Genomic DNA, 14436 nt, shown 5'->3' with positions numbered 1-14436 from the left:
CACAATACCCAGTCACCACTACAATCACCACCACAATCACCACCACAGCCACCACCACAGTCACCACCACAATCACCACCACAACCGCCACACTGGCGGATGTATAAACCTCCCGAATGTCGAGCTCTTCCAATAGGGGCTCGCATTAATCAAACACAACATTCAATGTGTGTTCTCTGGTAAATATCAATACATTTCCAATCTGCGGAATCTCAAGGGGGCGGTGGTGAAGGGCGGGGGGGGGGGTGCTGGCGGGGGCTTTCGGGTGGGGGGGAGGGGTTGTGGTAGAGGGGTACCCACCTACTCGCATCTCACACCAACGCACACACACCGACTCGCATAAAAAAAGACAAAGATCCCCCGTACAGCCTTAACAGACTGCTGGGGCAAGTGCTGTTAGCGAGCACCTACGAAGGCCGGCACGGCACACGAGGGGGGTGGGTGGCCAGCACCGCGCCCGACCGCCTTTGTATTCCCAGTGGCGATGTTTACACACCACGCCAGGTACTCATTTGAGGCTTAGGACCCCCGGAGAAAGCCCGCCGCGCTGCGTGCGAGGGAGCGAACAACACTCGAGCCCATCGTTCCCACAGGAGGATCACTCCGTGGCCTTTGCTCCACACTGTTGCCGAACCGCCTTCGCCTGGGCGAGCCACAGGGTTCGCCGCCCACCTCGAAGCCCACCCCACAGGGAAGGGAGGGGAGTTGTTTGGGTGGCGGGAGGTTGGTGGTTGTGATCCACCAACCCCTGGCCGCTGCCGCCGCTGCTGCTAGTACCTCCACGATGCTGGGCCACAGTCGCCGCGTGCAGCGTGGCCGCCACCACCGCTTTATAAATCCTAAATAGATTAGAATAGAAGGGACCTTGGCACGGCAGGGGGGCAGGGGGGCTTGGGGGGGAGCAGGGAGGGGGGCAAGGAGGGGTGCAGGGCCCGGAGAGAGCGGCGAGGCTGGCGCCCCCGTTGCCCGCGATCGATGGGGCGCGCGGGGGCCCGGGGCGCGTTGCCATCGCCGGTAACGAGCAGATCCCAATTAGAGATAGCGGGAGATGATGCCCAGCCTCACACGCACACCCATCGACTCGCATCTCCAACCTACACACACACCAGCACACACACCGACTCGCATATCCCACCGACAACGACAACAACCGCCATTCGCCACTAAGTGGCGGTGACGTCACCACGACGCTTGTGCCAGGCTATGTGCACCCTGAGGCCACGTGAAGTGTCGAACGCCCGCTGGCAGGAGGTCACGGGGCAGACCCAGGTGCCACGGGTCGACTGACTGAGATGACTGGCTGATGCACCACCTGTGCCCCCTACTGTGCCAACCTGCTGTGCTTTAGCCACCCGGCGCTCCGCTCGTTGTTCTGAGCGTCGCTCCTCCGCCCTCTGTTGTTGTTGGAGGGCGACTGCCTCCAACTGCCCAGTAGCGTCCTTCACGAGCCTTCTCCACAGAGACCGATCTTGACACCGCTGGTACCAGTCATCGGCAAGTCCACTCAGCTCCACGTCCTCCTGTACCACATCACTCCATCTCTTCTCTAGCCCGTGCCGCGCCCACTTAGCCCCTTCAATCCGGCCGAACAAAAGCCGTTTCGGCATGCGGTGGCTGGGCATGCGGGCTACATGACCCAGCCATCGCAGCCTTCCCCGCCGGAGGAGCTCACCGATGGGACCTTGCCCAGATCTTTCAAGGATTTGTGAGCTCCTCACACAATCCAGTCTGGTTAAACCCAGGATGGATCGTAGGGAGGCCAGCCTAAATGTTTATAACCGGCGAAGATGTTCCATTAGGGGGGTCCACACACACACACATACACACACCAACTCGCATCTCCATCCTACCCACCCACTCGCCCGCGCTCTTTAATTATAATCGCTCTGAACCTTCGCTGGGGAGGGGGTGGGAAGGGGGGGAGCGCTCAAAATCGACGTGGACAACCCATCCGACGAGATTCGTCAAATCCTCCACACAACCGTGCACCCCCCCCCAAACCTCTGCCCCCCTTCCCGCCCCCCTCCCACCACAGAAGGCCGACCTGGCAGTGGCCCCGCTGACCATCACCTACGTTCGGGAGAAGGTCATCGACTTCTCGAAGCCCTTCATGACGCTGGGCATCAGCATCCTGTATCGGAAGCCCAACGGCACCAACCCTGGCGTCTTCTCATTCCTCAATCCGCTCTCGCCCGATATCTGGATGTATATTCTGCTCGCCTGCTTAGGTGTCAGCTGTGTGCTGTTTGTCATCGCCAGGTAATGGTGCTTCTCTCCCCGGCTCTCTCCTCCACCCTCTCGAACGCCTCTCTCTGACTGATACTCTCACTAACCCTCTCTCGACCGACCAACCCAGCTCCAGCTCTCTCTCCTCTCTCTCTGAGGCTCTCCACTGAACTCCCCCTCTATAATACCCCCCCCCCCCCCACCGGCCACCCCCCGATCCACATTCCAGTTCAATTCCCAGGCACGGCTAACATCAGTGGCGTAGCGAATGGTATCTGGACATGTCCTGGGCACCGCACCTCTGCGCCAACACTTATTGACCAGTGTGGTGAAGTATAGTCATCCTGCCGTGGATTATACTTTTTTATATATACATGTCTTTTTTTAACCGGCTCGCAATCGGAAGTTTCGCGAGTTAAAACCCTGGTTGGTGGGTTGACTCGGCCAATCATCCATCCCTCCCTTCCTCCGCGGTCTACAAAGTAGCTACCACTTTGTGACGAAGCCAACAATCGTCGTCCTGTAGAGAGACTCCCCCCCACCACCACCACCGTCGCCGCGTCCGCCGCCGCCACAGGAATGTGGAATTTCCACCACTTGGGCTCTGCAGGGCTGTGAACGGGAGGACGAGCAGCAAAGCGTCGATGCCCATTTAACGGGAACACCACTCGGAATATAAATACACCCTCACCACCGCTACCCTCTCTCTCTGTCTGTCGACCCCCTCCTCCTCCTCTCTCTCTCTCTCTCCACGTGTACCTCTCGCAGCTCATTTCCTCGCAAGCAGATCCTTAATTAGACCTTGGGCGGGGAAGGAGGGATGGGGAGGGGTGGGAAGGGTAAGGGAGGATGGGGGGGTGTGAGCGCGTATCTCTGAGTGGTCACTTAACGTGCGAGAGAGTGAGAGTGTGTGTGTAAGTGTGTGTCTGTGTGTGTGTAAGTGAGAGTGTGTGTGTGTAGTGGGGAGTGGTAGTTTAGCGGTTAGCGCGCGCTGTGCTATGAACCTGGCGACCCGGGTTCGATTCCCGCTCACGGCCAACACCAGTGACGATTATCTGAACCGGTCCCGGGCCTCCCCTAGGTCGACTCAGCCCCAAATGAGTACCTGGTGCGGTGTGTAAACATTGCCACTAGGGAGACTAAGGCGGTCGGGCGTGGTGCTGGTCACCCACCCCCTCGTGTACCGTTCCGGCCTTCATAGGTGCTCGCTAACAGCACTTGCCCCTACAGTCTGTTAAGGCTATATGGGGGATCTTTGTTTTGTAAGTGAGAGTGTGTGTAAGTGTGTGTGTAAGTGAGAGTGTGTGTAAGTGTGTGTGTGAGTGAGAGTGTGTGTAAGTGAGAGTGTGGGTAAGTGAGAGTGTGTGTAAGTTAGAGTGTGTGTAAGTGTGTGTGAGAGTGTGTGTAAGTGTGTGTGTAAGTGAGAGTGTGTGTGTAAGTTAGAGTGTGTGTGTGTGTAAGTGAGAGTGTGTGCAAGTGAGAGTGTGTGCAAGTGAGAGTGTGGGTAAGTGAGAGTGTGGGTATGTTAGAGTGTGTGTAAGTGTGTGTGTAAGAAAGAAGGTGTGCAAGTGAGAGTGTGTAAGTGTGTGCATAAGTGTGTGTGTAAGTGAGAGTGTGTGTAAGTGAGAGTGTGTGTCTGTTCGTGGGGAGCGGCGGCACAGCGGTTAAGTCGGCGAACCGAGTTCGATTCCCGCTCACGACCAACATCAGTGACGGACATCTGAACCGGTCCTGGACCCCCCACCCCCCACCCCTCTAGGTCGACCCAGACTTAAATAAAAAACCTGCGGCTGGAGTGAAAAACAACAGCACAGGGGATACAAAGACGGTCGGGCGTGGTGCTGGCCACACCATCCTCCACGTGTGCCGAGCTGGCCTTAATCAGATGCTCGCTAACAGCACTCCATTCCTCCCCCCCCCACCCACACACATTGACTGTGCGTGCGTGAGAGCTGCGTTAGAGGAGAGAGAGAGGTGGGAGGTTGCGTGAGAGAATGAGAGAGCGTGAGAGAGAGCGTGAGAGAGCATGAGAGAGAGCGTGAGAGAGAGAGTGAGAGAGAGCGTGAGAGAGAGAGAGAGAGCGAGAGAGCGTGAGAATGAGAGAGCGTGAGAGAGAGAGAGCGAGAGAGACTTTTGACTTTTAAACAACTTTTATTGCCGCCAGCAGCAAAAGCACTGGAGGCGATTTCGATATGAAATACACAAAGTCACCAGCAAACAAATGAAAATAAACGTTACAAATCCACGCGCTGTGGCGCTAAAAAGCACCGCGCACAACATGAAAGAAAAGTCACGTGGTTGTGGTGGTCATTCGCGCACGCCACGTTGATGAGCGAGCGCTTCAGAAGGTGAACACGTGGGGTGCCGTACACGCTGGTACAGAGTGGGGCTTGTCCGGCTCCCCAGCGTTCGAAGAAGACGTGCACATCACCGACATGTGTGTGGTACGCGTGTTCCAGCCAGAGCCGCGCCTTAAGCAGGCCTCTGACCACTGGAAGCACGGAGCAGCCGTCAGTGTCACCTTCCAGCATCTTTTTTCTCGTTCTGTACACCGCCAACTTGTCGAGGTCATGGCGCTTGTTAGTCAGGTAAAGGCACCACCCCATATACGAAGCTGCTGTTGTAGAAGGGTACCCCCAGTTTCCTGAAGATGTCCCCCAAGAGGCGGAAAATTGGTTTGAGCCGCTGGCAGCGTAAGTACTGGTGGGACAGATCCTCCCTGGCACCGCAGGAAGTGCACCAAGTCTGTTACCCCTGGCGAGCTTCGGCTGAGCCACACGGCCGATGGCAACGTGCAGTGTGCCAACCTCCACTGGAGGTCACCGCAGCGTTTGGCTACGGGAGACTTGTACATTTGTTTCCACTGAGGGGCGGTTGCAATGAAGGGAGAGAAATGGTCTCTCCATTTTGTGTCCGGTAGGTCGGCCAGGTCCCGGGAATGCAGCGTGAGAGAGAGAGGGCGTGAGAGAGAGAGAGAGAGCGTGAGAGAGAGCGTGAGAGAGAGAGAGCGTGAGAGAGAGAGCGTGACAGAGAGAGAGAGAGCGAGTCAGATAGAGAGAGCGAGTGAGAGAGAGCGTGAGAGAGGGAGCGTGAGAGAGAGCGAGTCAGATTTAGAGAGCGAGTGAGAGAGAGAGCGAGTGAGAGTGAGAGAAAAAGAGAGAATGAGGGAGTGAGTAAGAGATTGCGTGAGAGAGTCGAGGAGTCGGGTCGAGTGACCACATTTCATCTCCGAGCCAACTCATGCCCCCCCACCCTGCCAATCCCCCCCCGCCCCCTCTCACACATTGCCCCCCCCCCCATCGCCGTCACTGTGATTAATGACCCAGGCGCGGAGTTAATGTCGGATATAAGAAGCGAGTAACCTTTGGTGTATAGCGCGACACACGAGGGGGCGAGAGTGAAACTGCGGGTGAGGGGTGTGATGGGGTGTGTGGGTGAGGGGTGTGATGGGGTGTGTGGGTGAGGGGTGTGATGGGGTGTGTGGGTGAGGGGTGTGATGGGGTGTGTGGGTGAGGGGTGTGATGGGGTGTGTGGGTGAGGGGTGTGATGGGGTGTGTGGGTGAGGGGTGTGATGGGGTGTGTGTGTGGGTGAGGGGTGTGATGGGGTGTGTGTGGGTGAGGGGTGTGATGGGGTGTGTGGGTGAGGGGTGTGATGGGGTGTGTGGGTGAGGGGTGTGATGGGGTGTGTGGGTGAGGGGTGTGATGGGGTGTGTGGGTGAGGGGTGTGATGGGGTGTGTGGGTGAGGGGTGTGATGGGGTGTGTGGGTGAGGGGTGTGATGGGGTGTGTGTGGGTGAGGGGTGTGATGGGGTGTGTGGGTGAGGGGTGTGATGGGGTGTGTGGGTGAGGGGTGTGTGATGGGGTGTGTGAGGGGTGTGATGGGGTGTGTGAGGGGTGTGATGGGGTGTGTGTGGGTGAGGGGTGTGATGGGGTGGGTGGGTGAGGGGTGTGATGGGGTGTGTGTGGGTGAGGGGTGTGATGGGGTGTGTGTGGGTGAGGGGTGTGATGGGGTGTGTGTGGGTGAGGGGTGTGATGGGGTGTGTGTGGGTGAGGGGTGTGATGGGGTGTGTGGGTGAGGGGTGTGATGGGGTGTGTGGGTGAGGGGTGTGATGGGGTGTGTGAGGGGTGTGATGGGGTGTGTGTGGGTGAGGGGTGTGATGGGGTGTGTGGGTGAGGGGTGTGATGGGGTGTGTGTGGGTGAGGGGTGTGATGGGGTGTGTGTGGGGTGTGATGGGGTGTGTGTGGGTGAGGGGTGTGATGGGGTGTGTGTGGGTGAGGGGTGTGATGGGGTGTGTGGGTGAGGGGTGTGATGGGGTGTGTGTGGGGTGTGATGGGGTGTGTGTGGGTGAGGGGTGTGATGGGGTGTGTGTGGGTGAGGGGTGTGATGGGGTGTGTGGGTGAGGGGTGTGATGGGGTGTGTGGGTGAGGGGTGTGATGGGGTGTGTGTGGGTGAGGGGTGTGATGGGGTGTGTGTGGGTGAGGGGTGTGATGGGGTGTGTGTGAGTGAGGGGTGTGATGGGGTGTGTGGGTGAGGGGTGTGATGGGGTGTGTGAGGGGTGTGATGGGGTGTGTGTGGGTGAGGGTGTGATGGGGTGTGTGGGTGAGGGGTGTGATGGGGTGTGTGTGGGTGAGGGGTGTGATGGGGTGTGTGGGTGAGGGGTGTGATGGGGTGTGTGAGGGGTGTGATGGGGTGTGTGTGGGTGAGGGGTGTGATGGGGTGTGTGGGTGAGGGGTGTGATGGGGTGTGTGTGGGTGAGGGGTGTGATGGGGTGTGTGTGGGTGAGGGGTGTGATGGGGTGTGTGAGTGTGATGGGGTGTGTGGGTGTGATGGGGTGTGTGAGTGTGATGGGGTGTGTGGGTGAGGGGTGTGATGGGGTGTGTGAGGGGTGTGATGGGGTGTGTGTGGGTGAGGGGTGTGATGGGGTGTGTGGGTGAGGGGTGTGATGGGGTGTGTGTGGGTGAGGGGTGTGATGGGGTGTGTGTGGGTGAGGGGTGTGATGGGGTGTGTGAGTGTGATGGGGTGTGTGGGTGTGATGGGGTGTGTGAGTGTGATGGGGTGTGTGGGTGAGGGGTGTGATGGGGTGTTTGTGGGGGAGGGTGTGATGGGGTGTGTGGGTGTGATGGTGTGTGATGGGGTGTGTGGGTGAGGGGTGTGATGGGGTGTGTGAGTGTGATGGGGTGTGTGGGTGAGGGTGTGATGGGGTGTTTGTGGGGGAGGGTGTGATGGGGTCTGTGAGTGTGATGGTGTGTGATGGGGTGTGTGGGTGAGGGGTGTGATGGGGTTTGTGAGTGTGATGGGGTGTGTGGGTGAGGGTGTGATGGGGTGTTTGTGGGGGAGGGTGTGATGGGGTGTGTGAGTGTGATGGTGTGTGATGGGGTGTGTGGGTGAGGGGTGTGATGGGGTGTGTGAGTGTGATGGGGTGTGTGGGTGAGGGTGTGATGGGGTGTTTGTGGGGGAGGGTGTGATGGGGTGTGTGAGTGTGATGGGGTGTGTGGGTGAGGGTGTGATGGGGTGTGTGAGTGTGATGGGGTGTGTGGGTGAGGGTGTGATGGGGTGTGTGAGTGTGATGGGGTGTGTGGGTGAGGGGTGTGATGGGGTGTGTGGGTGAGGGTGTGATGGGGTGTGTGAGTGTGATGGGGTGTGTGGGTGAGGGTGTGATGGGGTGTGTGAATGTGATGGGGTGTGTGGGTGAGGGTGTGATGGGGTGTGTGTGGGGGAGGGTGTGTGTGTGGGTGAGGGGTGTGATGGGGTGTTTGTGGGGGAGGGTGTGATGGGGTGTGTGGCTGAGGGTGTGATGGGGTGTGTGAATGTGATGGGGTGTGTGGGTGAGGGTGTGATGGGGTGTGTGTGGGGGAGGGTGTGTGTGTGGGTGAGGGGTGTGATGGGGTGTTTGTGGGGGAGGGTGTGATGGGGTGTGTGGGTGAGGGTGTGATGGGGTGTGTGAATGTGATGGGGTGTGTGGGTGAGGGGTGTGATGGGGTGTGTGGGTGAGGGTGTGATGGGGTGTGTGAGTGTGATGGGGTGTGTGGGTGAGGGTGTGTGTGTGGATGAAAGGTGAGGGCGTGGTGCTGGCCACCCCACCCCATCGTGTACCGTGCCGTCCTTCATAGGTGCTCGCTAACAGCACTTTCCCCAACAGTCTGTTCCAGACTATGTGTGTGACAGTGAGTATACGTGCGCGTGTGTGTACGTGTGTGCGCTCGTGCACGTGGGGGGAGGGGTTGGTGGGCAGGGGGTGAGGGGAGGGGCTCTCGTTCATAGCGCACAGCTGTTATCGGAGCCGCGGCAGAACATGCAGCCTGGTCTCGGGCATTACCCCTCCCCTCTCTTCCCTCTCACCCCCCCCCCCCCCCTCTCTTCTGCTCAGGTGAGTGAAACTCGCACCCAGGTACACCTGGAGGGGGGAGGTGGGTGAGGGGGGGGGCGGTAGTCACAGCCCGGGTGGAACACACTCGATCTCAAACTCCTCCGTAGGTCACCACAATCCGCGTGGCTCTCTGCTCTGTGGGCGGCTGGGAGGGGGGGGGGGGCTCCAATTCGCTCGACTCACAACGGGGGCGCCGTGGGAGGCGAGGCGGGAGCCGCTTTACGTCCGCAGGACCCCCCCCCCCCCGTTTCTCCCCACAACACGTGGCCATAGCGCCACGTGTTGTGGGGAGATAGGGGGACTCGCCTCCTCGTCCTCGGCACGTTATCGGCGCCGCGACACACAGAGCGCAGCGCGTGTAGCCTCGCGTGACAGAGAGAGAGACAAAGGCGGACGGGGAGCGGAGATCCGATGAGGGGGGGGGGGGGATCCGCCTAGGGGCTCCTTAGCTGTCATTTTCCACGGTTCCGCGATAACGGCGCGCGTAGCGGGAGACGTGACAGCAAATTATAGCCGTTACACGCTGCACGCGCCTCATGGTTGATATGCGCGCGTGACGCGGGGAGCGCCGATTCTAATTTAGATCGCGAAACTCCGCGCGAGGTTTGCCACGTGACGCAGAGAGCAGAAGGATCTCGCCTATCATCGGGCTCGTGAAGCGTGTAACCACCACCACGCCACCACTCTTTGTTTGCGTGTTTCGACGGAGTCGCGTGCCTGGCCAAGCGCGGAGGGGATCCTCCCGAACTCCCTCTCGCATGGGGGCCGCCCCTTCCACCAGCAGTGGCGTGAGCGGGGAATTTCCAGGGGCTGCGCCTTTAGCTCGATCTGAAGGCGCCGCTGGCAGAAAGACCACGGGGCCTCCAGCAGCGAGCGAGACCGCCACTCGTGACGCGGCCTCAAGGTGCACCTAGCGCCGTGGGGGACTCCGCCGCCGTTTTGTGCGAGACTGAGAGTTGTGCGCGGCGCACCGTACGCATTGCTAACCCGTTCGACCCGATTTCGATTCTCGCTCACGGCCAACGCCGGTGACGATTATCACAACCGGAGCTGAGTCTCCACTAGGTCGACTAAGACTCAAATCAGTAGCTTTGTGCGTGGCTGCGTAAACATCGTCACTGGGGAGACAAATGAGGCCGGGCGTGGTGCTGGCCACCCACCCTCTCGTGTGCCGTGCGGGCCTTCATAGGTGCTACTCGCTAAACGCACTTGCCCCAACAGTCTGATGAGGCTGCACGGGGGATCTTTGTCTGTGCGTGTTGTGTGAGAGTGTAGAACGCCTTGCAGGTGGCGGAGCCGGAACCCCCCGCACGCCGCGCCGGACGACCTTCAAGCTCACCTGTGCTCCACCACCCCCCCCCTACTCGGTGGGGCGTGTGGGTGGTCCCGCACCGCAGGTTCAGCCCGTACGAGTGGTACAACCCGCACCCGTGCAACCCGGACTCGGACGTGGTGGAGAATAACTTCACGCTGCTAAACAGTTTCTGGTTTGGCGTCGGAGCTCTCATGCAGCAAGGTACACGGCGAGGGGGCACACGCGCGCGCGCACGTCACCGCCCCCCCCCCAGCCCTCTATCCCCCGCCCTCCTCTCCCATCCCACAATGTTTCCCCCTAACCCTACCCCCTAACGCAATCCTCTTGCTCCCGAGTTCCTGCCGACCATCCCCTCGCCATCCCAGGCTCTCCTACCCTGGCCTCTACCCCCCACCCCGCTCCACACCCCCACGCCCCTCCCCCCGCCCCCCACTCCTTACGCCCTTCGTGCTTGTGCCTACCCCTAACACCCCTCTCAGCCCCCCCCCCCCCCCCCACCCCGCCCCCAAAGCTCCCCCGCGACCTTTGTGTCACGCGCAGCAGCAAACCGAACCATCCCCAATCCTGGCCGCAGCGACGCAATCCCCCTCGATGGGATGAGGGATGGGGCGGGGGGTGAGAGAGAGGGGGGGTGAGAGAGAGGGGGGGGTGAGAGAGGAGGGGGGGTGAGAGAGAGGGGTGGTTGAGAGAGAGGGGGAGTGACGGCATCGCTGAGTTGAGTGACGGGCGGCATGGGGCAGGGCCCGTTTCTGAGACCCACAGTGGAGTGGTCTCCACGCGTCCGACCATCCAAAGGGAAAAATGAGACCTGGGGCCAGGTGGTGGGGGAGGCCGTCGGGGCAGAGCTACGGGTCTTCCTGTGGGTCTATGGCGTGGGTTTATGCGTCTCTCTGTGACTCTACGGGTCACTGTGTGAGTCTACGGGTCACTGGGTGAGTCTCAGAGCAGGTGCCGGGATGAGACGGTCAGGGCAGATCTAGGAGGTCGCTGCTTCTGCAGCTGCAGCAGCTGTGGGTTCTTGCGAGGGGGTGCGGTGGTGGTGGCATCGGCGGCTTTAGCCACGCTGATGATGATGCTCAGGAGGAGGACATCCCGATCTCTGCAGGAGTCACTCAAGCTCGCCATGCCTGGAGGAGGAGGGGGCACACGAGGGTGTTTAATGGTGACCCTACGACCTGCGGGGTATGGGGACTGACGGACCCCAACCCCTCCCCGTGATGTTCTTTCCCTCGCCCCCGCCTCCCCCCTGCCACTGCAATCGAGCGGAGCTGGATCCGTTGATGGTAGCGGCAGGTGTGCACGCGTGTGTGTGCGCATGTGTGCGCGTGGGGCGCGTGTGTGCGCGTGTGTGTGTGGGCGTGTGTATGTATGCGTGTGTGTGTGGGCGTGTGTGCATGCGGTAGTGGGGAGTGGTAGTGTAGCGGTTAGCGCGCTGCGCTACGAACCCAGCGACCCGAGTTCGAGTTCCGCTCACGGCGATTATCTGAACCGGTCCTGGGCCTCCTCTTGGTCGACTCAGCCTCAAATGAGTACCTGGTGCGGTTTGTAAACATCGCCACCGGGGAGACAAAGGCGACCGGACGTGGTGCTGACCACCCACCCCTTCGTGTGCAGTGCCGGCTTTCATAGGTGCTCGCTAACAGCACTTGCCCCAGCAGTCTATTAAGGCTATACGGGGGATCTTTGTTTTGTGTGTGCGTGCGAACGCGTGTGTGGACGTGAATGGGGTGTTTGTGTGTGCATGCATGTATGTATCTGTGTATATGTATCTGTGAGTGTATCTGTGTATGCGTGTATCTGTGTGTATGTGTGCGAATGTATCTGCGTGCGTGTATCTATGAGTGTGTCTGTATGTATATGTGTGTGTGTGTATTTGTGAGTGTCTGTGTGTATCTATGAGTGTGTCTGTATGTATATGTGTGTGTATTTGTGAGTCTCTGTGTGTATCTGTGAGTGTGTATGTGTGTGTATCTGTATGTGTGTATCTGTGAGTGTGTCTGCATGTATCTGTGTGTATGTATCTGTGAGTGTGTCTGTGTACGCGCGTGTGATCCCCCCAGCGCACGCACGCGTGCACCCACGCCCCACTGCTCATAGAGGCAGAAGGAGGCACTGGGTGGTAATTGGCCGCTAATTGGCTTCTCCGGGTTAATCGTGGATGAGTGCGCTCAGACGTGCGTCTGAGACCCCTACTTACCCCCCCCCTTCCGTCCCCTTGGAATCCCGATGACCCCCACACTCGCAGTGTCCCCATCCTTAAGGCGCCAGCAGTCAAGGGGCGGGAGGGGGGGCAAGGCAGATGAGGAGCGTCACGTGTCCCGTCGGCAGAGCAGCCCTGTTCTGTACGGAATCGGTTCCTCGAGTGCGAATCGATTTCCAAAATCGATGCCCGTGGCGAGACCCTCTGTCCCAGAGCGACACTCTCCCCTCCCCGTGTCTCACTGCCCTGCGTCTCCCCTCCCTGGCTCTCCCCTCCCCGTGTCTCACTGCCCTGCGTCTCCCCTCCCTGCGTCTCCCCTCCACGTGTCTCACTGCCCTGCGTCTCCCCTCCCTGCGTCTCCCCTCCCGTGTCTCACTGCCTGCGTCTCCCCTCCCTGCGTCTCCCCCCCTGCGTCTCCCCTCCCTGCGTCTCCCCTCCACGTGTCTCACTGCCCTGCGTCTCCCCTCCCTGCGTCTCCCCTCCCTGCGTCTCCCCTCCCTGCGTATCCCCTCCACGTGTCTCACTGCCCTGCGTCTCCCTCCCTGCGTCTCCCCCCCTGCGTCTCCCCTCCCTGCGTCTCCCCTCCACGTGTCTCACTGCCCTGCGTCTCCCCTCCCTGCGTCTCCCCTCCCCGTGTTTCACTGCCCTGCGTCTCCCCTCCCTGCGTCTCCCCTCCACGTGTCTCACTGCCCTGCGTCTCCCCTCCCGTGTCGCCAGTCCCCCCGTGCCTTCCCTCTCTGTCTCCCATCCTGGTGACTCCCATCCCTGCGTCTCCTCTCGTCGTGTGTCCCGTCCCAGCGTCTCCCCTTCCCGTGTCTCCCCTCCCATCTTCATCCCCGCGTCTCCCACTTCTGCATCTCCCATCCCCGAGTCTCCCATCCCCGCGTCCTCCCATCACCTCCGTCTCTCCCACCCCCTCTGTATCCTCTCCATATCCACCGGGTCCCTCGCCTTCTCCGCGTCGCTAGGGCAACGGCGGTAGTGTTTGGTTACCACGGCGACGAGTCAGTCCACTTGCTCGCGGTGCCCAATGGAAGTGTTCGGTTTGCTGCGCGCGCGCGCGTGCACACAACACAGGTGCGCGCGCCCCGGGGCAGGTGCCGCGTGTGCGCGCGCGTGGGGCTCGCGCCGGGCCCGCGGACCCGGTCCACGGCGTTACCTTGGATACATGGCGGCCTCCAGCCGTAGCCTAGCAACCGCGCGGGCCCACCCCTCCTCCCCCGCACCGCTTTCACAAGGGAGAGGGGGGGATACACCCCCCCCCGCAAATTCCCCAACCATCTTCCCCACCTCCCCCCCCCTAAAAAGGACCTCGCTCCCAGCTTCCCCTAACTCCCCTTATTCACTCCGCTCCCTCCATCCCCCCCCTCCTCCCTCTGGCGGGGGTGGCGGGCGGGTCCGCACGCAGGGGTGTAGGAAGAGGGGGGTCTCTTCTGGAAGGAGGGGACCCACCCCCAGAGAAGAGGGGGGGGGTGGAGGGTGAGGGGTCGAGTTGTCTGGATCCTGTTTGGCGTGGGTTGATGTTTTGCGGGAGGTCTGGGGACGCGTGAGCGCGCGTCTCACACGGAGTTGCGGAGTCACATCGCAAAGACAAAGATCCCCCGTGTAGCCTTTAACAGACTGTTTGGGACAAGTGCCGTTAGCGAGCACCTATGAAGGCCGGAGCGAGACGCACGCAGACACACATACACACACAGGGACAGAAAAAACATACACACACGCACACGGACATGAGCAGTGGCTAACACCCCCCACACGCACACAGACATAATAGAAAGATCCCCCGTATGGCCTTAACAGACTGTTGGGGCAAGAACTCACAGCGCGCACCAATGAAAGCCGGCACGGCACACAAGGGGGTGGGTGGCCAACACCACGCCCGGCCGCCTTTGTCTCCGCAGCGGCGATATTTAACACAGCACCAGGTACTCATTTTGGGCTGAGTCGACCAAGAGGAGGCCCAGGACCGGTTCAGATAATCGTCACCGGTGTTGGCCGTGAGCGGGAATCGAACTCAGGTCAACAGGTTTGTAGCGCAGTGCGCTAACCGCTACGCCACCGCTCCCCACTACATGATCACACACGCGCGCGCACGTGCACACGCATTCCTTGGAGGAGGCCATTATGAACCGGGGGAAATCTGGGCCTATGTGGAGTTCCGAGTTGGATGTTTGTCGAACCGGGTGAGAAACCCAGGTGGGGGGGGGGGGTCAGGAGAAGTCCTCGTTCGCATGAGTGACCCGGGTCACCAAAACGACAAAAGCGACGATAATAAAGTGCAATGGTTGAAGTAAACTCGAAATCAGAGAACGTCACCGGTTAGCGATC

At 60.3% G+C, this 14436-nt stretch overlaps 1 protein-coding gene across 4 annotated transcripts in view; it reads left to right on the top strand.

Moving 5' to 3' along the window:
* LOC116952928 (glutamate receptor ionotropic, kainate 2) overlaps positions 1-14436 on the top strand; it is a 99468-nt gene that overhangs the window by 68007 nt on the left and 17025 nt on the right. For all 4 annotated transcript variants that reach the window (XM_076074632.1, XM_076074630.1, XM_076074631.1 and 1 more), the window contains 2 exons: positions 2036-2259; positions 9991-10109. In XM_076074632.1, coding sequence (XP_075930747.1) covers positions 2036-2259; positions 9991-10109 — 343 coding nt within the window. The remainder of the gene's footprint in view (positions 1-2035; positions 2260-9990; positions 10110-14436) is intronic.

This window comes from Petromyzon marinus, chromosome 49, assembly GCF_048934315.1.
Source record: "Petromyzon marinus isolate PM22_M1 ecotype Great Lakes invasive population chromosome 49, UKy_Petmar_22M1.pri1.0, whole genome shotgun sequence".
NCBI classification, from domain to species: domain Eukaryota; kingdom Metazoa; phylum Chordata; class Hyperoartia; order Petromyzontiformes; family Petromyzontidae; genus Petromyzon; species Petromyzon marinus.
The sequence above is the reverse complement of the archived record's forward strand: the minus strand, read 5'-3'. Positions and strand labels throughout refer to the sequence as shown.